This window comes from Acinonyx jubatus, chromosome B2 (assembly GCF_027475565.1).
Source record: "Acinonyx jubatus isolate Ajub_Pintada_27869175 chromosome B2, VMU_Ajub_asm_v1.0, whole genome shotgun sequence".
Lineage (NCBI taxonomy): Eukaryota > Metazoa > Chordata > Mammalia > Carnivora > Felidae > Acinonyx > Acinonyx jubatus.
In genome coordinates this window covers 147,390,174-147,415,496 of record NC_069385.1, presented here as the reverse complement: position 1 = coordinate 147,415,496, position 25,323 = coordinate 147,390,174, and the positions used below count along the sequence as shown (strand labels likewise).

The 25,323-nt window shown below is 39.2% G+C and overlaps 1 protein-coding gene across 1 annotated transcript; it reads left to right on the top strand.

Annotated features, from left to right (window-relative positions):
* The first annotated feature begins 16,820 nt into the window (after window positions 1-16,820).
* Window positions 16,821-20,652, top strand: LOC106983403 (putative olfactory receptor 2B8). The gene has a single exon (XM_053223295.1). The coding sequence runs from the start codon at window positions 17,115-17,117 to the stop codon at window positions 18,051-18,053; it is 939 nt and encodes a 312-aa protein (XP_053079270.1). The 5' UTR covers window positions 16,821-17,114; the 3' UTR covers window positions 18,054-20,652.
* The last annotated feature ends 4,671 nt before the right edge of the window (window positions 20,653-25,323 follow it).

Sequence of the window (25,323 nt, the reverse complement as noted above, 5' to 3'; positions counted from 1 at the left end):
ATCTGGGACTGCTATTATTCTGATGTTATTCCTTTTCAATGAGTCACTGGGTCTCTAAATCTTACTTCATTGTCTTTTGCCTTAGACTCTCTCTTTTTTTTCTTCATTTTTCTTAATAAGCTTGTCCCCTATATCAGTGATTCGCTGCTCTGATTCATCTATGCTTGTTGCCATGGCTTCCATTCAAGAGTGCAGCTCATTTATGTCATGTTTTGTTTCATCCTGACTAGGTTTTACTTCTTTTATCTCCACAAATGGGATTCTAATCCATTTTCACCCCCAGCTAGTATTCTTTGTATCATGCCTCTAAATTCTGGTTCAGAAATCTTGCTTGTATCTGTGTTGATTAAGTTCCTCGCTGTCATTCTTCCTGTTCTTTCTTCTGGGGTGAATTCCTTCATTTCATCTTTTTGAAGGGAGAAACGGAATTAATGATGTAAAAAAATAAAAATAAAAATAAAAAACACACAAAAAAATCAAATAAAAGATGCTATACCCTAAGTGTGTTTTGGTCAGGTGTTGAAAGAAGCTTGATAGATTAGTGAAAACAGGGAAAGAGAGGAAAAGAAAAAAAAAGGAAAAAAAAAGTTTGACAATTTCAAGAAATGAATACAATGATATAGAATAAAATGAAATAAAGTAAAATGGAATTGAAAAAATTTTCAAAAGTAAAAACTATAGTAGAAAAAAATAAAGAAAAATCTTTCTAATAAAAATGTAAAATAAAAATAAATTTTTTCTCCTTTATTCAAGAATTTGAAAAGAAAAGAAAAAGAAATAAATGGAATAGATGGACCAGTGAACAGAATTAAATACGATTGAAATTACATCCACTTTCCCCTATAAATTAAATTATGAAGCAGTTTATATGTCATAAACTAAGCAGGTAGAGATATTGGTGGTGTTCCTGAAGAGTGAGGTTGGCCCAGTTGGTCACGGTTTAGTGTAATGACATTGTTCTCCACTAGATGGCACTGCTTAGCTTACTGGGGTGGATTGCTTTGGTGCCTGTAGGTGTGGAGGTTTATGCGCAGGAGAGGTGAAAATGATGTCACCCAACTACCCAGTCTTTAGTATCAGAATCTGTACTCTCCCTGACCAGCAATCAAGTCTCCTCCTTGTCTCCAGCTTCTGCCCACTCCCTGCTTCTACACTGTCCATGACCAAGCTGTCAGGCTGCCAGGTGGCACCTCCCCCTGAGTTTTATCTCGGATGTGGCTGTGTTTCCCAAGCCCTCACTTTTGAGGGACTGCAGCTGCCCTATTCCAACCCTCTGGGGGAAGGTCTCACCAAGCAATTGCCGGCCGGCTCCCTGGAATGTTTGTGAGACCGTTCTGTTGCTGATGCCTGGAGACCATCTGGGTGCCTACCCACCCCAGAAAAAGTTTACATGATCTTGTAGCAGCAACATTTCAGGGATTATGGAAAATCACAACACACATCTGGTGCCAGGCTTCATCCTTAATGACCTTGTTCCAGCACCAGCAAATGTGGTTGTTCTCCAGGGTCCTGTGGGACCTTTGCTGTCAGGTGGCCACTCAGCCTCTACCCCATGTCCTCCCAGCAGGGGAACCGCCTCTCCCCATGTGACCAGAGGACCCCTTGGACTCGCTTTCTGCTCCTGGGGTCACTCTTCCCACCAGAGCACAGCCAGGTATTGAGCTGTGGAATTTCAAACTCTGCGTTCCCTTGTTTATAAATTCTTAATGGAATTTAACCCCTCTCCTTTCTCCTTTTTCCCTTTTTTGTTCAGTCCCTTATGCCTGTTTCCACACTTACACTTTCTCTCCAGCCCAGCTGCTTCAAGTGTGTGTGTGTGGGTGCTTTTCCTGTACTTTCCCTGCCCCCTGTCCTTTCCCTACAAGCAAAAACAGCTCCCTGCCCTCTGTAGCTTCTCTCTCCTCCAGTTCACCTCTCTGCTCTGCGTGCCTGTTTAGTTTGTGGTTTAGGATTTGCATATTGTTGTGTTAATCCTCAAATAAGTTTTCTAGATGTGCAAGATGGATTAGTGTTTATCTGGCTGCATATCAGGGATGAGAGATGCAAAAAAAAGCCTTCTGTCCTGTTGCAATCTTGGCTCCTCCATATTTTTTTTAATTTTTGATTTATTTCATTAGAATTTTTTTTGTTAAAAATTTTTTAAATGTTTATTTAGTTTTTAAGAGACAGATGGAGCACAAGTGGTGGAGGGGCAGGGAGAGGGGGACACACAGAATGGGAAGTAGACTCCTGGCTCTGAGCTGTCAGCACAGAGTCTGACGTGGAGCTCGAACCCACAGACTGGGAGATCATGGCCTGAACCGAAGTTGGACGCTCAACTGACCAAGCCACCCAGAAGCCCCAGTAGTAGAATGTTTTGAAATGTTCATTTTTCTTTAAAATTTATTTATTTATTTTGAGAGAGAGAGAGAGAGAGAGAGAGAGAGAGAGAGAGAGAGAGACAACATGCATAGAGGAGGCAGATAGAGAGGGAGAGAGAGAGTCTCAAGCAGGCTCTGCACTGTGAGCTGTGGAGCCCAATGTGGGACTTGAACTCATGATCCGTGAGATCATGACCGGAGCTGAAATCAAGAGTTGGTCACTTAACCCACCCTGCCATTCAGGTGCCCTTAAGTGTTTATTTTGAAAGAGAGAGAGTGTGCGTGAGAGAGAGGCAGAAAGAGAGAGGGATGGAAGATCTGAAGGAGGCTCTTTGCCAAGAGCAGAGAGCCTGATTTGGACCTGGAACCATGAGCTGAGTGGATGTTGGACACTTAACTGACTGTGCCACGCAGGCACCCCTGTTTCAGAAGTAGAATCCAGTGGTTGATTACTTACATATAACACCCAGTGCTCATCACAAGTACCCTCCTTAATGCCCATCCCCCATCCAGCCCATCCCACATCTGCCTCCACCCCATCAACCTTTAGTTTGTTCTCCTTTAGCCTCTTGTGGTTTGTTTCTTTTTTCTTAATTGTTTTCACCCTCCCATATGTTCCTTTTTTTTGTTTCTTAAAGTCCACCTATGAGTGTACTCATATGATATGTGTCTTTTTCTGAGTGACTGACTTATTTTGCTTAGCATAACACTCTAGTTCCATCCACGTGGTTGCAAATGGCAAGACACCATTCTTTTTGATTGTTGAGTAACATTATATATATATATATATATATATATATATATATATATATATATATAAAATCTATATCTATCTATATATATAAGAGATATAGATAAATAGATATCATCTAAGAAGAGATATAGATATATGGATATCTATATCTATATCTATATATATCTATATATCTTCTCTTTTTCTATTCGTTTTTAAATTTAAATTCTAATTAGTTAACATACAATGCAATATTGATTTTAGGAGTAGAATTCAGTGATTCATCACTTACATACACGCCCAGTGCTCATCACAAGTACCCTTCCTAATGCCCATCAGCCATCTAGCCCATCCCACACCCACCTCCCCTCTCAGTTTGTTCTCATATTTAAGTCTCTTATGATTTGTTGCCCTCTCTCTTTTAACCCCCTTCCTTATGTTCATCTGTTTTGATTCTTAAATTCCACATATGAATGAAATCGTATGGTGTTTGTCTTTTTATGGCTGACTTATTTTGCTTAGCACACTCTAGCTCCTTTCATGTGGTTGCAAATGGCAAGATTCCTCTATTTTTGACGGCCAAGGAATCTTCCATTGTGTGTGTGTATACCACTTATTATTCATTCATCAGTTAACAGACACTTAGGCTCTCTCCATAATTTGGCTATTGTTGATAATGCTACTAAAAACCTGTGGGTGTATATACCCCTTCAAATCTGTATTTTTGTATCCCATGGGTAAATAACTAGTAGTGGAATTGCTGGGTCATAGGGTAGTTCTCCTTTTAGATTTTTGAGGAACCGCCATACTGTTCTCTAGAGTGGCTATACCAGTTTGCATTCCCACCAACAGTGTAAGAGTGTTCCCTTTTATACACATTTCACTAACATCTGCTGTTTTCTGAGTTGTTCTTTTTAGCCATTCTGACACCTGTGAGGTGGTATCTCATTGTGGTTTTGATTTGTATTTCACTGATGATGAGTGATGTTGAGCATATTTTCATGTGTCTGTTAGCCATCTGGATGTCTTGTTTGGAGAAATGCCTGCTGCCCATTTCTTAAGTGGATTATTTACCTTAAGGTGTTGAGTTTGATACGTTCTTTTTAGATTTTGGAAACTAGCCTTTTATCCAATATATCATTTGCAAACATCTCCAATTCTGTAGGCTGCCTTTTAGTTTTGTATGTAAAGGATGTTTATGTTGAAGAAGTCCCATTTTGGCTTTTCTTTCCCTTGCCTCTGGAGACAAGTCTAGTAGGAAGTTACGATGGCCAGGTCAAAGAGGTTGTTGCCTGTGTTCTCCTCTAGGATTTTGATGGTTTCTTGTCTCACATTTAGGCCTTTCATCCCTTTTGGATTTAATTTTCTGTATGGTGTAAGAAAGTGGTCCAGTTTCTTTCTTCTATATGCCACTTCTGTATGCCAGTTTTCCTAACACCATTTGTGAAAGAGACTGTCTTTTTTCCTTTGGATACTTTTTCCTGCTTTGTTGAGGATTACTTGGTGATGAGTATGTAATGTTTTCATTTAAAAATTTTTTAAGTCTTTATTTATTTTTGAGAGAAGGAGAGACAGAGTGTGAGTGGGGCAGGGGCAGAGAGAGAGAGGGAGATGCAGAATTTGAAGCAAGCTCCAGGCTCCAAGCTGTCAGTGCAGAGCCCAATGTGGGGATGAAACTCATGAACCATGAGTTCATGACCTGGGCTGATGTCGGATGCTTAGTTGACTGAACCACCCAGTGCCCCATGAGCATGGAATGTTTTTCTAATTCTTTGTGTCTTCTTCAATTTATTCATAAGTGCTCTATAATTTTCAGCATGTGGATCTTTTATCTTTTTGGTTACGTTTATTCCTGTTTCTTGTCGTTTTTGATGTAATAATAAATGAGATAAATTCATTGATTTCCCCTTCTGCTGCCTCATTATTGGTGTATAGAAACGCAACTGATTCCTGTATGTTGATTTTATATCCTGCGACTTTGACAAATTCATGAATCAGTCTTAACAGTTTTTTGGTGGAGTCTTTTGAGTTTTCCATGTAAAGTATCATGTCATCTGTGAAGAGTGGGAGTTTGACTTATTCTTTGCCAGTGTGTATACTTTTTATTTCCTTCTGCTGTCCGATTGCTGAGGCTAGGAGTTCCAGTACTATGGAAAAGAATAGTGATGAGAGTGGACATTCCTGTGGTGTTCCTGATCAGGGGGAAATCTATGTTTGTCCCCCTTGAGGATGATATTAGCTGTGGGTCTTTCATATATGGCTTTTATGATGTGGAGGTATGTTCCTTCTATCCTGATTTTCTTGAGTGTTTTAATCAAGAAAGGATGCTGTGTTTTGTCAGATGCTTTTTCTGCATCGATTGACAGGATCATATGGTTCTTTTCTTTTCCTTTATTAATGTGATGTATCTCATTGATTGATTTGCAAATATTAAACCATCCCTGCAGCCCAGGAATGAATCCACTTGATCAGGGTGGATAAATCTTTTTATATGCTGTTGAATTCGATTTGCTAGTATGTGGTTGAGAATTTTTGCATCCATATTCATCAGGGATATTGGCGTGTCGTTCTATTTTTCTGCTGGGTCTCTGTCTGGTTTGGGAATCAAAGTAATGCTGGCTTCATAGAATGAGCCTGGAAGTTTTCCTTCCTTTTCTATTTTTTGGAACAGCTTGAGAAGGATAAGTACTATCTCTGCTTTAAATGTCTGGTAGAATTCCCCAGGGAAGCCATCTGGTCCTGAACTCTTATTTGTTGGGAGATTTTTGATAACTGATTCAATTTATTTGCGGTTATGGGTCTGTTCAAATTTTCTGTTTCTTCCCATTTGAGTTTTGGAAGTGTGTGGGTGCTTAGGAATTTGTCCATTTCTTCCAGGTTGTCCAGTTTGTTGGCATATAATTTTTCATAGTATTCCCTGATAATTGCTTGTGTTTCTGAGCGATTGGATGCAATAATTCCATTCTCATTCATGATTTTATCCATTTGGGTCCTCTTCCTTTTCTTTTTGAGAATCCTGGCTAGAGGTTTATCAATTTTGTTTATTTTTTCAGAAAAACAACTCTGGTTTCATTGATCTGCTCTACAGTTTTTGTTAGATTCTATATTGTTTATTTCTGCTCTGATCTTTATTATTTCTCTTCTTCTGCTGGGTTTGGGGTGTCTTTGCTGTTCTGCTTCTATTTCCTTTAGGTGTGCTGTTAGGTTTTGTATTTGGGATTTTTCTTGATTCCTGAGATAGGCCTGGATTGCAATGTATCTTCCTCTCAGGACTGCCTTTGCTCTATCCCAAAGCGTTTGGAATGTTGCATTTTCATTTTCATTTGTTTTCATATATCTTTTATTTTCTTCTCTAATTGCTTGGTTGTCCCATTCATACTTTAGTAGAATGTTCTTTCCCCTCCATGCTTTTGGAGGTTTTCCAGACTTTTGCCTGTGGTTGATTTCAAGTTTCATAGCATTGTGGTCTGAAAGTATGCATGGTATGATCTCAATTCTTGTATACTTATGAATGGCTGTTTTGTGACCCACTATGTGATCTACCTGGGAGAATGTTCCATGTGCATTCGAGTAGAAAGTATATTCTGTTGCTTTGGGATGCAGAGTTCTAAATATATCTGTCAAGTCCATCTGATGCAATGTATCATTCAGGGCCCTTGTTTCTTTATTGATCTCTGTCTAGATGATCTATCCAGTGTTGTAAGTGGAGTATTAAAGTCCCCTGCAATTACCACATTCTTATCAATAAGGTTGATTATGTTTGTGATTAATTGTTTTATATATTTGGGGGCCTCCATATTCGGCATATGGACATTTATAATTGTTAGCTCTTCCTGATGGATAGACCCTGGAATTATTATATAATGCCCTTCTTCATCTCTTGTTATAGCCTTTAATTTAAAGTCTAGTTTGTCTGATATAAGTAAGGCTACTCCAGCTTTCTTTTGACTTCCAGTAGTGTGACAGATAGTTCTGCATCCCCTCACTTTCAATCTGATGGTGTCCTCAGGTTTAAAATGAGTCTCTTGTAGACAGGAAATAGATGGGTCTTGTTTTTTTTTTTAAATCCATTCTGATACCCTACGTATTTTGGTTGGAGCATTTAGTCCATTTACATTCAGTGTTATTATAGAAAGATATGAGTTTAGAGTCATTGTGATGTCTGTAGGTTTCATGCTTGTAGCGATGCCTCTGATACTTTGTGGTCCTTGCAACATTTCACTCACAGAGTCCCCCTTAGGATCTGTTGTAGGGCTGGTTTAGTGGTGATGAATTCCTTCGGTTTTTGTTTGTTTGAGAAAACCATCTCTCCTTCTATTCTGAATGACAGACCTGCTGGGTAAAGGATTCTCGGCTGCATATTTTTTCCATTCATCACATTGAAGATTTCCTGCCATTCCCTTCTGGCCTGTCAAGTTTCAGTAGCTAGGTCTGCTACTACCCTTATGTGTCTACCTTTGTATGGTAGGGCGTGTTTATCCCTAGCTGCTTTCAGAATTCTCTTTATCCTTGTATTTTGCCAGTTTCACTATGATATGTCATGCGGAAGATTGATTCAACTTACATCTGAAAGGAGTTCTCTGTGCCTCTTGCATTTTAATGCCCATTTCCTTCCTCACATAGGGGAAGTTCTCAGGTATTATTTGTTCAAGTATACCTTTAACCCCTTTATCTCTCTCTTCTCCTTCTGGAATTCCTGTGATATGGATATTGTTCCGTTTTACTGCGTCACTTAGTTCTCTAATTCTCCCCTTGTACTCTTGGAGTTTTTAATTTCTTTTTGTCAGCTTCCTCTTTTTCCATAATTTTGCCTTCTAATTCACCTATTCTCCCCTCTGCCTCTTGAATATGTGCCCCTCACCTCCATTTTATTTTGCACCTCATTTATAGAATTTTTTAATTCCTCATGATTATTTTTTAGTTCCTTGGTCTATGTAGCAATAGATTCTCTGCTGTCCTCTATGCTGTTTTCAAGCCCAGCGATTAATTTTATGACTATTACTCTAAATTCTTTTCTTTTAATTTTTTAAAAATGTTTTTATTTATTTTAGAGGCAGAGAGAGACAGAGTATGAGCACGGGAGGGGCATAGAGAGAGGGAGACACAGAATCTGAAGCAGGCTCCAGGCTCTGAGCTGTCAGCACAGAGCCTGATGAGGGGCTCGAACTCACAGAGTGCGAGATCATGACCTGAGCTGAAGTCGGACGCTCAACCAACTGAGCCATCCAGGCGCCCCTGTTATTCTAAATTCTTGTTCCTTTATTTTCCTTAAATCGGTTTTGATCAATTCATTAGCTGTCACTACTTCCTGGAGTTTCTTTTGAGGAGCATTCTTCTGTTTCATCATTTTGGCTAGTTTTTTGTCCTTTATGTGTTTTAAAAGCTTGTTGTGTGCTCTGCACCTGCGAGCACTGCTCTATTAAAAGAGGGCCATACAGTGTCCAGGGCCTGACCCTTCAGGAGGTGTTTTTTAGAGATTGTTACTTGCTCTGTGTTGTTGTGACTTTGGTTATTTTATTACCCTGCTCATAGTGGTATTTTGGATCCTCCACAAAGTGTGCTTTGATTTGTTCCTTGAAGTAGCCCTGTAAAGGAAAACAGATAGACAAACCGGGGCCAAAAACACTCAAACACATAAAGAAATAACAGAAACAAACAAATAAACGAAAACAAAAAACTAAGGAGTAAAACAAAAACCCCCAAGCACCGACCACACATACAGAAGGGGTGGAGGCGGTGCTGTTGGAAGAGCAGATACAAAGAGAAGAATGACCAGAGGAGGGGGAAGAAGAAAAAATAAGCATTGACTAGGCCGAGAGACTAAGAGGCTTAATGCAGAGAGAGAGAAAGGAGTGTAAAGAAGGAGGTGTAGAACATGTATCAAGAGAATGGATTAAATATGTCTGTTTAGAGAAACCAGTAACCAGAGTAACCAGCCTAGGGGAAGGAAGAGATAAGGAGGAGAAATGGGGGGAAGAATATATATATATCCAGAATTGACCTAGAGTGAATCCGGGCAATGCTGCTGCGCTTGTGGGGGGTAGCTGTCCACAGGGTCTGTGCCTCTCTGGTGGATAGACAGTTTCCCAGTCCAAAGGGGCGTGGTTTGGGGCAACTGGACCCACCTCCACTATGGGCCCAGGGAGTGATCCCTGAGTCCCCGCCTTGGTGGTGTGTTGATGGGGGGAGGGAATGGTAATCCCTCAGTCTCTTCTTCATGGAGCCAGACCTGGTGGACTCTGTTTGAGTAGCCCTCACTATGCGGCGGGTGCAGACAGGATTTAAAGTCCTTCTGTGTGAACTCTGGCACTGGGGGAGCGCCTCTCAGTATGGCTGATATGTGGTCCCAGCTGGCTTTGTCTGTGCTGCCCACACTTCAGGGTGGACCGCCTTCTTCTACTGCCGACTGAGCCCCTGCCCTCCCCGGTGAGCCCCGGGGTGGCAGACACAGGCAGACACAGGCAGGCTTTGTCTTTTCCCACAGCACTCCAGGGAGACGGCTGCCTTTTCCTTTTCTTTCTCTTGTCCAGATGCAGTCCTACACTTCCCTGGCCACTCTTTCTTTTCCTTTTGTCTCTCGCAGAAGGGGGTCCCTCCCCTCCATACCCACTCGGCCTTTTTTTTTGATCTCCCCTTGTTCACAGCCACCCACCCATCTTTTCTCCAGCTTTCCCATTTTCTTCCTGGTAGATTCAGCCTCTTTTCCTCCCAGGTTCTGGTGTTCAAAGTCCTTTGCCCTCTACACTTCTTTGTTTGAGAGATTCAGGAAGTATGGATCCCCCTACTTCTCTGCCATGTTGCAGATCTTGTAGTTTGTGAGTTTCTAGGAGTGTTCCAATATCTTCCAGATGGCCAGTTTGTTGGCAAATCATTTTTCATAGTATTCTCTTCTAATAGTTTGTATTTCTACAAAGCTGGTTATGATCTCTCTTCCTTTATTCATGATTTATTAATTTGGTTCCTCTCTCTTCTTTTTGAAAAGTCTGGCTAGAGGTTTATCACTTTTGTTTATTCTTCCAAAGAACCAGCTCTTAGTTTCAAGGAACTGGTCTACTGTGTTTTTTGTTTCTATATCATTTATTTCTGATCTAATGTTTACTATATCCCTTCTTCTGCTGGCCTTAGGCTTCGTGCAGTTCCTTTTCTAGCTTCTTTAGGTGAAAGGTTAGATTATGTATTTGGGGCCTTTCTTCCTGTCGAGTGTGGCCTGGGAACAGGCAGGTGTGTCATTCTCTCCCTCCTCAGGACATCCAGAATGTCATTCTCCCCATTACTATCAGGATGGGATCTACCTGGTATGGGAATACCTGAGAACGTCCAAGTCCAAGAATGTTTTTAGCAGGAGCTAGTTTATCTGCTTAGGCAGAACATGATGAATGAAACTGGAAGTTATGGATCTTTGAGAAATGGCCACAAAGTACCCATCAATTTTCTTCCATTTTTCTTATTGAGTATTTGTAAGTCTCCTGATAAACTCAAAATCAATTTGAGCTTAAATACAAATACTAGCTGAATTTAAATACACCATGTACACATATTAACAATGCAGGTAATTTTTTAAATTATTTGAGGACACCATTAAAACCAATGGTTATAAAATGTACAGTGTTTTATAGGATTTGAGTTTTTTCCCCCTAACCACATAAGAAGTTTGATAGAATTTGGTGGCCCTTTTTTATATTCATGCTAAAGATTAGATGTGCTTAACTATTAGCTCTGTGATCCTGTATAATTGGTTATGAATGAAATTAAATGAAAAATGTATTTACATATTTACATTTAAAATTAATCAAGTGAATGGATTCTTCCTTACATATTTATATGTATATATTTTGTGCAGTTGTGAGGAAGAAAATCTTAAGTGTATTGTACAACATGTAGGTCATTCACAGATGGGAACTAAGGTAGCTGGGGAGGTCTAGGGAGTTACTTGTCCTCTGTCAGATATGTGACTAATAGAAAAGACAGAATAGGTCTCCTCTGGCATTGTCCTCCATAGTCATTGTCCCTGAGGATTGCCATGTCTGGGCAGCTCAGTGACATGGGCTCATTAAGAGTGTGGGGCATCCGTTCCCCAGAGATGTCATCAGGGGAAGGGACTTGATTCTCTGTGCAAGCCCAGCCAGAGTTCAGAATCAAGGCACCCTCTCACATGCTTGTAAGGGTCTCACTGTTGCACAGACAGGTCATTGTACTCGGGACACTATACTTCGAGTCTGTGACTGCCTTCATCCTCTACCTCCGAGAGGCAAAGTGCAGATCTCTGGTGCCACATGAAGACCTGTGAAGTCATCCTGAGAAGGTGTCCTTTTCCTTAAAAAAAATTATGGATGAGCCAGTGTGGGTATAGTCAACCTTTGCATTTACTGCAGACATGGTTCTACATGTCCATGTTCCTATCTCCAGAACTGTATTTAGGCAGTAACTTGGAGAGGAGTTAGGGAAACAGCTGAATACACAAGGAAGGTGAATACAGGTGAGTGAAACATAACTTGGTCTCTGTGTTGCTGTAGGAATCGGCAAGTTAATTTCCAGTTGCAATTGTTCTTGCAAATTGCAAGACAATTTTTTTTTAACAAAAAAAGAAAAAAGCTAAATGGTTTGCATATGGTCAATTGTCTAATGCAACAGACTGTGGAAGTTCACAAAATTTAAGAACTAAATGTAATTGTTCATTATCGAGGCCACCAAGTCATTCCTAGACATTTGATTCTATTGTAGTACATATATCGCCCCACTCTGTGCACATGTAGAAAATAATCAGATATGCATGTTTAGTGGGAATAACATTTGCCTTCAGTAACAGGTTAGTAGAGAATGCATATGTGTAAAACTAACAGACGGTATGCCTCCATGCTTTCCCTTTGTTCTATATTGTCTGTGAAATTAGATAATATTTCCTCTCTATGCTAATATCATATCAATATTTATTAATTTAAATATTTATTTTTTCCCTACCAGTTACCAATATATCTAAAATTTGTATGGAGTTTTTAAATGCTATGTTGAAAATTACATCAGGGAAGTTCCATTTGGTGTATATTCTGTCCATGAATCTTTAGTTTGATTTTATTGTTAACAAGAAAGCTGATCCTTCAAGTGCATATAAGTAAGCAAATGATGAGGAAAAAAGTAGCAAAAAACCTGAATGTTTTACTTGACACAGTGTGTTGTGTGTGTGTATGTGTGTGTGTGTGGGGGGGGGCACGTGTGTTTCTCTCTGTGTGGTTGCACTTAGGTGATGCATAAAGGACACGAGTTTCCATCCTTCTATCCTTGCACAGGATCATGAATGGACTCTCAAATGAACGCTGTTGGTGACCTGCTCAGATGCTCTTTACCTGCTGGGGCTCCAATCCAAACCTAGTTGGTATGAGTGTGGGCTCCAAGGTTCACATCCATTCCCTTCTTGAGAGAATTGTCCTCAGCTGAAAGGGAGCCATATAGCCAGGCAGTCTGGGGAAACAGGTTGGGGCAACTCACAGCCAGTGGCAGACTATGGGAGGTCCAAAAGGTGCCAATGCCAAGGTAGGCCTGAATCTGATGCAATTCATGCTCCAGAGTCATGTTGTCCAATTCAGTAGTAAGCACACACAGGAAGCTATTTAAATTTAAATGTGTTAAAATTAAGTAAAGTGAAGCATTCAGTTTCTTACTAGGATATTTTATTTTAATTTATTTACTTAAATAATTTTTAAAATGTTTATTCTTGAGAGAGTGAGAGACAGACAGACAGATAGACAAAAGTGTATGCAGGGGACGGATAGAGAGGAGATACAGAACCGAAGCAAGCTCCATTCTCTAAGCTGTCAACACTGAGCCCGACGTTGGGCTCTAACCCACAAATCATGAGGTCATGCCATGAGCCAAAGTTGGATGCTTCACGACTGAGCTTCCCAGGCACCACGATTTCTTGGATAGGACATTTTAAATGCTCAGGTATGACAGGTAGAGAGTGGGCGTAGTATTGGGAAGTGAAGACAGAGTATTTCTACCATCACAGATGGATGGTTCTGCTGGAGAGCTCTGGCCAGCTTCTCATGGGATCAGGCTCCTGCTCTGTTCCACTGGAGACCACATCCTTGCTTAGCAACATTCTCTGCTGTTTTCCTTCCCTCACCCCGTTTATCCCGAGAGCATTCCCTGAATAAACAACACACCCTGGAAATCCTACTTCATTGTCTTCTTCCACAGAACCTGCCCTACAGCCCTGTCAGTGTTCATCACATCTGTCTAGTGATGGCTCCATTCCCCTCATTTGCTCATCCTCCCTCATCATCAAGGGCCTGTTCTCATATGTCTGAGGTCAGCTCAGACCCATGAGACAGAAGCATCATGAAAGCAACAGTGATTCAGTCGTAGCACTGAGGGGCTGCACAAATCTTGCCCCCACTTTTTCAGGATTCATTCAGGAACTGGATAGGGCAGCATGTATGTCAAACATATCAGTGAATGTTATATGTTTGAAACAACACCTTAAATGGAGACATTATATTGAGGTCTTTTGTCTTTAAACTGTGTAGTATGCATACTGAGCATCTAGTTTTGTGGACATATGTATTCTTCCACCAAAACGTTTAGAGTTACATGTAGCATTGAACACTTAGGGTAATTGCTCTATTACCTTATGTCTGTCAGTAGTAAGCATTTAACGTCTTTCATTTAATGCCTGTTTTCTCGTTATTGTAAATTGAGTTCTTGTGAGATGTTCTTTCAGTTACATACTTTTTTGATGGTAATTATTGTATAGAATGCCACTTTTTTTTTTCAAAATCTGTTTCTATTTTAACTAATATTTTTTTCTCTCTTTCTATATGTAATATGTCCTTTTAAAGTATTTTTTTGTGTGCAAAGTAATAATTTGTGTGTAATTTTTAGAACTGGATTTCCTGTATCAGATTATTTCATGAGAGCTGCTTTCTACATTCTGCATATACGTCATATATATAAATATATATTTATATAAATATAAATTTATATTTAAATATAAATTAATATAAATATATTAAAACCCATCCATACACATATAATATTGTGAAGCAGCAAGAAATTTGTACAAGTTCATTTCACCACCTCTTTATCTTTCTCAACTGTCTTCCTAGTCCTTATCCATATGGACTATTAAAATATATCATTATTTTATTCTAATGGTGCAGTATTATATTGGTATTTTGTTTGGATGAGTTAGCATTTTCTGTTTGCTCTCCTTCACTTACATGAGTGTTTCCTTTATCAGGAAAATTAAATAGTTTGTCAGCTGGGCTTTTTGTGGCTAAGGTGGTTAAGCCTCCGACACTTGATTTTGGCTCAGGTAATGGTCTCAGAGGTGTGAGGTTGGGCTCTGTGCTGACAGTGAGGAGCTTGCTTGGGATTATCTTTCTGGGTCTCTCCATCTCTCCCTCTACATCTCACTCTGTCCCTCCCCTGCTTGTGCTCACTCTCTCTCACACAAAATAATAAATAAACTGAAAAAATTAAAGCAATAAAAATGTGTCAGCAATGTGTTTCAGATGGATGTATGTATATTTGTGCACGTGTGCATGAGAACGAACCATGGTTTGTTTTTATTTGCTCTTCTGAGAACGTGTGAGTGTGGGGATATTCCCCATTGTTGCACATTTAGACTGTCCCTGATACATTTATAATTAATTCTATTAAGAAATTGTTGGTGCATAGATTTTGTTTTGTGGATACCACTGGTCACATCTTCATAGGAAATCAAAGGAGGTATAAAACAGTGTGAATTACTGCATCCTTTATTCCATTGCTATCAACATTTATTTTATGCCAGATTTGTACCCGTTTCTTTCACACATTGGTTTGAAAGAAACTTGCTTCATATATTAAATCTCTTGGAAGAGTTAAAAATGTGCTGGATGCCTACCCTTCTGAATATGATAGAACTGAAATACTCGTGTCCTGATGCCTCTTTCGTTGCTATGTTACTATGCTCATTCAGTACTGTACAGCTGGATGGAAATGGTCATCAGACGAGCCTTAGAGCCTTAGAGCTGGCATTGTGTTTGATCTAGAGTGACTGTCTCTGCAGGCTACCTTCCAGAATGGTGATCATTCATATAATATACATGGGTGTTGGAGAGTTTGTATACTACCGATATATCCTTTCCTTTAGGCCTTTCCTTGTACTACATTAAGGTTAGCATTATAGCTCTGCGACTTGTCATGGCTTTGAGAATGTATCTGTGTTTATCTCTATATATTTACCCAAGTAATTATTTTATCCTAGGAAGTGATGCAAATCATTACATTTTGTACATAGATTACCCACTTGGATAATGCTCTAAAAAGTTCTGATTAGAATGGTGATATGGAGTAATCCTACCTCTTTGAGGAATTTTATGAAGGTTGGTGTAATTACTCTAATGGAGTAATGTGTGAAACACAAATCTGCAGAAGGAAGAGTTAAGTGTTGGTCCCTGGATTTTAGAGTTCTGATTCCAAACGACTCTGCACAGCCGATGAATTTTTAGAGTTCCTGTTAAATTGACATGGTAATTTTAAGCATCTTTGGGGTTAACGTTAAGCACTGTTTGAATGGTGTTGTTCTCAGGTTTTCTTTCATTGAGTATTTGTTTTACTACCACACACACACACACAGAGACCTGACATTTGTTTGTATGCAGAACTAGTAGCAATGTGTTGAATGTAACTGAATTCTTTGTAGAAATATATTCCAGGGCATAGATTCGTATAACTGAATTTATTTTCGAGATCATGTTGTATCATGACCTGTGCCATGTGTGGTGTGTGTATTCCAGTTGTGTGCAATTATGAGATACATATGAAAAATAACGAATCTGGGGTGCCTGGGTGGCTCCGTCGGTTAAGGGTCTGACTTCGGCTCTGGTCAAGATCTCACTGTTCGTGAGTTCAAACTCCATATTGGGCTCTGTGCTGACAGCTAGGAGCCTGGAGCCTGGTTCAGTTCTGTGTCTTCTTCTCTCCCCCATTTCCCCACTTGCACTCTGCCTTTGTCTCTCTCTCAAAGATAAATAAACATTAGAAAAAATTTTAAAAATGCTGACTATCACTCTGTGTGCATCAATTTCCTATTCTTTCTGATTTCCCTCCCTCTTTTCCCTTATCCCCATTTTCTCTGAAATACACACATATTTTTATTTTATTTAATTTATTTTATTGATTTTAAATTCTCTTTTTTATTTTTTTGAATTTACATCCAAATTAGTTAGCATATAGTGCAACAATGATTTCAGGAGTAGATTCCTTAAGCCCCTTACCCGTTTAGCCCTTCCCCCTCCCACAATCCCTCCAGCAACCCTGTTTGTTCTCTGTATTTAAGAGTCTCTTATGTTTTGTCCCCCTCCCTGTTTTTATATTATTTTTGCTTCCCTTCCCTTATGTTCATCTGTTTTGTCTCTTAAAGTCCTCATATGAGTGAAGTCATATGATTTTTGTCTTTCTCTGACTAATTTCATTTAGCATAATACCCCCCAGTTCCATCCACGTAGTTGCAAATGGCACGATTTCTTTTTTTTTTGATTGCTGAGTAATACTCCGTTGTGTGTATATATATATGTGTATATATATATATATATATATATATATATATATATATATATACACACAATTCTTTACCCATTCATCCATTGGTGGACATATGGGCTCTTTCCATACTTTGGCTATTGTTGATAGTGCTGCCATAAACATGGGGTGCACACACATATTTTTATAGTACTTTCAGCCTACTAGGCTGAGAATGAATGGCATTTTGTACCTATGACTGATGCAGACACAGGTCAATTATTTGATTTTTCTTACATTAAATATTATAATTTTCTTTTGTGACAATATAGAATTAATTGGTATGACCTATGACAATTTCATGAGTTCATGATTTATTCAAAGAGTTACTTGTACAATGCCATGCCCTGTCTTATAACATGCTAAATTCACATCCTGCCAACATTTTATTGCTTTGAAGATTGTTTTTAAAAATTGCTAAATACTTGCTGTTGACAGGAAACATGTGGTAAGAAAGGATGGACCCGAAAAATGGAAGTTCTTTCACTGGCTTTATCCTGCTGGGTTTCTCTGACCGGCCTCAGCTGGAGCGAGTCCTCTTTGTGGTTCTTCTGATCTTCTATCTGCTCACCCTGCTGGGAAACACAACCATCATTGCGTTGTCCCACCTGGACCCACACCTGCAGACTCCCATGTACTTTTTCCTGTCCAACCTAAGCTTTCTGGACCTGTGTTACACGACCAGCACTATTCCTCAACTGCTGGTTCATCTCAGGGGAGCAGACAAATCTATCTCCTTTGCTGGCTGTGTAGCTCAGCTGTTCATTGCTCTAGGGTTGGGATGCACAGAATGCATTCTGTTAGGGGTGATGGCATTTGACCGCTACGCAGCCATCTGCAGGCCCCTGCACTACACAGTGATCATGCACCCCTGTCTCTGTGCCCTGATGGCCTCTGCATCATGGTTCACGGGTTTTGCCTACTCCTCATTGCAGACGGTGCTCATTTTTCTTGTACCACTTTGTGGGAAGAATAAAATAGACCACTTCTTTTGTGAGGTTCCCCCATTGCTCAAGCTTGCCTGTGTTGACACCACTGTGTATGAGTCTGAGATCTTATTTTTCAGTATGGTCTTTCTTTTCATACCTGTGGCATTAATCACATTCTCCTATGGTCAAATCATCAGAGCAGTGTTAGGAATAAAGTCAGCCGCAGGACAGAGGAAAGTGTTTGGGACATGTGGGTCCCACCTCACCGTGGTCTCCCTGTTCTACGGCACGGCCATCTATGCTTACCTGCAGCCCAGCAACAACCATTCCCAGGATCAGGGCAAGTTCGTTTCTCTCTTCTACACCATTGTCACCCCCACAGTCAACCCCTTCATATATACCCTGCGGAATAAAGATGTGACGGGTGCAATGAAGAAGGTGTTCTGTTGGGACTATGACTCCAGATGACTGGGGTGAAGACTCTTTGATGGAACACTTTGAAAGTCAGAGGCTTTATGATTGTGTGTCCTTTACGTGTCGTCCAACATTTCCCCTGACAACTCTCAAGGGAATTTCCTTACCTCATTCTTCTTTTTAAGTAATATTTTCGGTTTTAAAACTTTTTAAAAAAAAGTTTATTTATTGAGAGAGAGAAAGAGAGAGAGAGAGAGAGAGAGAGAGAAGAAGAGAGAGTGGAGGAGGAACAGAGACAGAGGGAGAGAAAGAGAGAGAATCCCAGTCAGGGTCTGCATTGTTAGTAGAAAACATGATGCAGGGCTTAAACTCATGAAGTGTGAGATCATGATCAGAGCCAAAATCAAGTGTTGAATGCTGAACAAATTGAGCTAACCCAGTTTCCCCCTTACCTCATTCTTTTATGCAATGAATGTTCAAAATCCAAGCTCACGGATTCATTGCAACCTCCAGAGAGGCTGATTTAGTGTCCCAGTGCATCTCCATCATATTAGCATTTTAAAAATCTGCACAGGTTTTTCTTATTTCATCCCCTTTTGGGTGTACTATTCTAATTGCCAAAGCCATTTAGGTCCATAGCATAAAAGGCGTAGTTAAAATAAGAATAGGAACCACAAAAACAGTGTAAGAAATTTTAACATTTTAGCACTTTCTAGCAATTTCCGGAGGCATATCACTTATTCTTGCATTTGATCATGGCTCTGTTAGAAGGTCTGTAAGTTGACTGTGTCACAGCTTCTTCACAGAATTGGTGGGCAACCACGGGATAGATGAAATTTAGCTCAGAGGAAATCCTGGGAACACCAATCTTGACACAGTCATTCAGATATTAGGCCCCAGTGTGACCGTACCTGTGTGACAGTAATTTTACATAGACTTCATGTCATAGGGGGCGATGGCATGATGCACTCATCCCAGGGACAATGGGAGCATCAGGTAGCAATACAGCAGGCGGTGCTTATGTGTAATGTGTGTAATGCTGTGCGATGTGAGGTGTGCACCTCGCTTGAATTTATGATGAGCCACCTCATCCATTAAAAATGACTTTTGAGTGGGCACCTGAGTGGCTCAGTCGGTCGGGTGTCTGACTTCAGCTCAGGTCATTATCTCATGGTTCGTGGGTTCAAGCCCTGCTTGGGCTTTGTTCTGGCAGCTCAGAGCCTATAGCCTGCTTCAGATTCTGTGTCTTCCTCTCAATCTGCCCCTCCCCCGCTCTTGCTCTCTCTCAAAGATGAATAAATATTAAAAAAAATGACTTTTGAGGACATTGAATGACACAAGTCCTATTTTATATTCTTTTTTTCCCCTATAGTAATGCAGCAAATGTTTCAAGGGTAAAATATATTTAGATCCTTTCTTCATACCAATTTACAAATTGTTTGATAGAGGCCTGAAGTGATGAAGGCTTTTGTATGTCACATCTGCCAAAGATTCCATACAATTTGAATGCAGGGATATATTATAAAAATATGAAAAATGACCTCCATTTTCCAGGAAATCCCATGTTCTTTGGAGCTTGTTTAGATTCACCAGGAGAAAATTTAAGGAATGAATAAAATGTATATTAAGTGTTAAAAATCTCAATATGTCTAAGCTTTACATATAGCCATCACATTATGAAATAACATACAGTTCTGAATGATGAATAATAAATATAAACATCTCATAACAAGTGAATGTGACATTGTAGCCTTTAGATCTTAATTAAAGCTCAGTTTGCATATAAATATATTTTGTGTTATGGATCTGCGTTTTTGTACATATTATTTTCATGAACAGTACATTTTTTGTGGTTCCAAACAAATTTTAGGATTGTTTGCTCTAGCTTTGAGGAAAATGCTGGTGCAATTGTGATTGGGATTGCACTGAATGTGTAGATTGCTTTAGGTAGTATTGACATTTTAACAATATTTATTCTTCCAATCCATGAGCATGGAATGTTTTTCCATTTCTTTTTATCTTCTTCAATAACTTGGTTATTGATGATATGCTGCCATATAAACATTGGGGTGCATGTGGCCCCCTCGAGTCAGCGTTTTTGTATCTTTTGGATACATACCTAGTAATGCAATGGCTGGGACATAAGGTCTATTTTTAATTTTTTTGAGGAACCTACATACTGTTTTCGAGTGGCTGCACCAGTTTGTATTCTCACCAATAGTGTAACAGGGTCGCCTTTCTCCCCATTCTTGTCAACAACTGTTGTTTTCTGAGTTGTTCACTTTAGCCATTCTGACAGGGGTGAGGTGGTATCTCATTGTGGTTTGGATTTGTATTTCCTTGATGAGATGTTGAGCATCTTTTCATGTGTCTATTAGTCATCTGATTGTCTTCTTTGGAAAGGTGTCTATTCAGGTCTTCTGCCAATTTCTTTTCTGGATTATTTGTTTCTTGGGTTTATTATCTGAGTTTGATAAGTTCTTTAGAGATTTTGTATACTATCCCTTTATCTGATATGTCATGTGAAAATATCCCTTCCATTTTTCAGAAGCTTTTTAATTTTGTTTATGGTTTCCTTTGCTGTGCATAAACGTTTTATTTTGATGAGGCCCCAATAGTTCATTTTTGCTTTTGTTTCCCTTGACTCCAGAGACGTGTCTAGTAAGAAGTTCCAGCCGAGTTCAAAGGGGTTGCTGTTTGTGTTCCCCTCTAGGATTTTGATGGTCCCTGTCTTACATTTTGGTGTTTCATCCATTTTGAGTTTATTTTTTAGCATGGTGTAAGAAAGGGTCCAGGGTCATTCTTCTGCATGTCACTGTCCAGTTTTCCCAACACCATTTGTTGAAGAGAATGTCTTTTTTCCATTGGATATTCTTTCCTGCTTTGTCAAATATTAGTTGGCCATACACTTATGGGTCCATTTCTGGTTTTCTATTTTGTTCCATTGATCTACATTTCTGTTCATTATGGCAGTACCATACTGTACTCACGACTACAACTTTGTAATATAGCTTGAGTCTATATTCATGATACCTCCAGCTTTGCTTTTCTTTCTCAGGATTGCTTTGACACATCTGAGTCTTTATGGTTCCATAGCAATTTTAGGATTGTTCTAGCTCTGTGAAAAATGCTGGTGATATATTTATAGGGGTTGCATTAAATGTGTATGTTGCTTTTGGTGGTGTGGATATTTAACAATATTTGTTCTTCCAATCTATGAGCATGAAACGTTGTTCCCTTTGTGTCTTTCTTTCATTTCTTTCATAAGTGTTCTATAGTTTTCAGGGTACAGGTCTTTTACCTCTTTAGTTAGGTTTATTCCTAGGTTATCTTACAGTTTTTGGTGCAATTGTAAATGGGATCCATTCCTTGATTTCTTTTTCTGCTACTTCCTTATTGGTGTGTAGAAATGCAACAGATTCTTGTATGTTGATTTTCTATGCTGTGACTTTCCTGAATTCAGGATTAGTTCCACTAGCTTTTGTTGGAGTGTTTTTCAGGTTTCTACATAGAATATCATGTCATCTGCAGATAGTGAACGTTTGACTCCTCCCTTGCTGATCTGTATACCCTTTATTTCTTTTTGTTGTATGTTGCTGAGGCTAAAAGTTCCTGTCCTGTGTTAACTTGTAATGTTGGGACTGAGTATCCTTGTCTTATTCCTGTCTGTAGAAGAATGGCTCTCAGTTTTACCCCATAAAGGATGATATTAGCTGTGGGTCTTTCATATATGGCCTTCATAATGTTGAGGTATGTCCCATCTATTCCTATGTGGTTGATGGTTTTTATTAAGAATGGATGCTGGTGCTTTCAACAATAGGTAAACTATGGAAAGAGCCTAAATGTCCATCAACTGAGGAATGGATAAAGAAGATATGGTGTATATATACAATGGAATACTACTTGGCAATGAGAAAGAATGAAATCCTGATATTTGCCGCAATGTGGATGGAACTGGAGTGTATTATCCTAAGTGAAATAAGTCAGTCAGAGAAAGATATATGTTTTCACTCCTATGTGGAAGTTGAGAAACTTAACAGAAGACCATGGGGGAAGGGAATGGGAAAAAATAGGTATAAATAGAGAGATATGGAGGCAAACTGTAAGAGACTCTTAAATACAGAGAACAAACTGAGGGTAATGGGGGGGGGATGGTTGGGGGAGAGAGGAAAATTGGTGATGGGCATTGAGGAAGGCACTTGTGGGATAAGCAGTGGGTAAGTGATGAATCACGGGAATCTATCCCCCATATCAAGAGCACACTACACACAGTATATTAGCCAACTTGACAATAGATTATATTAAACAGAAGATGTGTTTATATGCCCACGGAATATTACTCAGCCATCAAAAAGAGTAAAATCTTGCCATTTGCAATGATGTGGATAGAGCTAGAATGTATTCTGCTAAGTGAAATAAGTCAATCAGAGAAAGACAAATACCATATGATATTACTCATATGTGGAATTTAAGACACAAAACAGATGAACATATGGGAAGTGTTAGGAGAGAGAAGATGGGAAATTAATCACAAGACACTCTTAATGATAGGGAACAAACTGAGGGTTGGTGGAGAGAGTTGGGTGGGAGATGGGCTAGATGGGTGATGGGTACTAAGGAGGGCACTTGTTGTGATGAGCACTGGGTGTTGTATGAAAGTGATGAATCACTAAATTCTATTACTGAAACCAGTATTGCACTGTATGTTCACTAACTAAAATTTAAATTAAAAAAATGTGGATGCACGTACGAAGTATAAAGCTAAGTGAAATAAAGACAGAGAAAAACATATAACATTTGATTTCACTCATATGTGGAATTTAATAAACAAAACAAAAGAACAAAGTAAAAAGAGGCAAATCAAAAGAAACCCGACTCTTAAATATTAAGAATAAACTGATAGTTACCAAGGGGTAGGTGGGTGGGGGGAGGGTGAAATAGGTGAAGGGGATTGAGTACACTTACCATGAGGAACACTGAGTAATGTATAGAATTGTTGAATAGTAATCTTGTATACCTGAAAGTCATACCACACTGTATGTTAATTACTGGAATTAAAATTTGCATGTAAAAGTAAATAAAATAAATATAGTTTTCCTCCTCCCCCATCAAAAAACGGATGGATGCTGTATTTTGTCAAATGTGTTTTCTGCATCGGTTGACGGGATCATATGGTTCCTATCCTTTCTTTGATTAGTGTACTATATCGTGTTGATTGACATGTGCATAATGGATGGCTATGCAAATAGTGAACCAGCCCTGCAGCCCAGGAATAAATCACACTTGATCTTGGTGAATAATTCCTTTAATTTACTGTTGAATTCATTTTGCTATATCTCTCTGGTTGAGAATTTTTGCATCCAGATCATCAGGGATACTGACCTGTTATTCTCCTTCTTAGGGGGCAGGGGGTTCTTTGTCTGCTTTTGGAATCAAGGTGATGCTGGCTTCATGGGATGAGATTGGAAGCCCTCCTTCCATTTCTGTTTTTTACAACAGTTTGAGAAGAATAGGTATTAACTGTTCCTTAAATGTCTGGTAGAATTCCCCTGGGAGGCCATCTGACCCAGGACTCTTGTTTGTTGGGAGATTTGTGATTACGAATTCCATTTCTTTGCTGGTTATGGTCTGTTAAAATTTTCTGTGTGTTCCCATTTCTGTTTTGGTAGTTTGTGAGTTTCTAGGAATTTGTCAGTATCTTCCTGAAGGCCAGTTTGTTGGCATATCATTTTTTATGGCATTCTCTTATAATTGTATTTCTACAATGTTGGTTGTGATCTCTCATCTTTAATTCATGATTTATTTATTTGGTTCCTCTGTCTTCTTTTTGATAAGTCTGGCTTGAGGTTTATCAATTTTGTTTATTCTTCCAAAGATCCAGCTCTTAGTTTCAGTGAGCTGGTCTACTGTGTTTTGTTTGTTTCTTTCGATATCATTTATTTCTGCTCTAATCTTTATTATTTCCCTTCTGCTGGCCTTAGGCTTTTTTAAATTTTAACATTTTTATTTTTAAATATATATTAATTTACATTCAAGTTATTTATCCTATAGTGCAACAATGATTTCACGAGTCGATTCCTTAATGCCCCTTACCCATTTAGCCCATCCCCCTCCCGAAATCCTCCAGTAACCCTCTGTTTGTTCTCCATATTTAAGTGTCTCTTATGTTATGTCCCCCTCCATGTTTTTATATTATTTTTGCTTCCTTTCCCTTATGTTCATCTGTTTTGTATCTTAAAGTACTCATATGAGTGAAATTATATGATATTCGTGTTTCACTGACTGACTAATTTCACTTAGAATAAAACCATCTAGTTGCATCCACATAGGTGTAAATGGCAAAATTTCATTCTTTTTGATGGCTGAGTAGTACTCCATTGTGTGTGTGTGTGCGTGTGTGTACACACACACACACACACACACACACACGCACACACACCACATCGTCTTTATTCATTCTTCCATCGATGGACATTTGGACTCTTTCCATACTTTGGCTATTGTTGATAGCTCTGCTATGAACATTGGGGTGCATGTGTCCCTTTGAAACAGCATACCTGTATGCCTTGGGTAAATACCTAATAGAGCAATTGCTGGGTCATAGTGTAGTTCAATTTCAATTTTTTGAAGAACCTCCATACTGTTTTCCAGAGTAGCTGCACCAGTTTGCATCCCCACCAGCAATGCAACAGAAATCCCCTTTCTCCACATCCTTGCTAACATCTGTCATTGCCTGAGTTGTTAATGTTAACCATTCTGACAGGTGTGAGGTGGTATCTCATTGTGGTTTTGATTTGTGTCTCCCTGATGATGAGTGTTGTTGAATATTTTCTAATGTGTCAATTGACCATCTGGATGTCTTCTTTGAAGAAGTGTCTATTCATGTCTGTTGCTCATTTCTTCACTGTATTATTTGTTTTTTGGGCATTGAGTTTGATAAGTTCTTTACAGAACTTTGGATACTAACCCTTTATCTGATATGTCGTTTCTTCCTCCATTCCCTTGGTTACCTTTTAGTTTTGCTGATTGTTTCCTTCACTGTGCAGAAGGTTTTTATTTTGATGAGGTCCCAGTAGTTCATTTTTGTTTTTGTTTCCCTAGCCTACAGAGATGTGTTGGGTAAGAATGTGCTGTGGCCAAGGTCGAGGAGGTTTTTACTGCTTTCCCTCTAGGATTTTGATGGCTTCCTGTCTTACATTTAGGACTTTCCTCCATTTTGAGTTTATTTTTGTGTGTGGTGTAAGAAAGTGGTCCAGGTTCATTTTTCTGCATGTTGCTGTCCAGTTTTCCCAGCACCACTTGCTGAAGAGACTGTCTTTATTCC

Bases quoted from the DNA above. Each gene is read 5' to 3' on its own strand.
- LOC106983403 (XM_053223295.1), top strand. From the start codon at position 17,115: ATGGACCCGAAAAATGGAAGTTCTTTCACTGGCTTTATCCTGCTGGGT.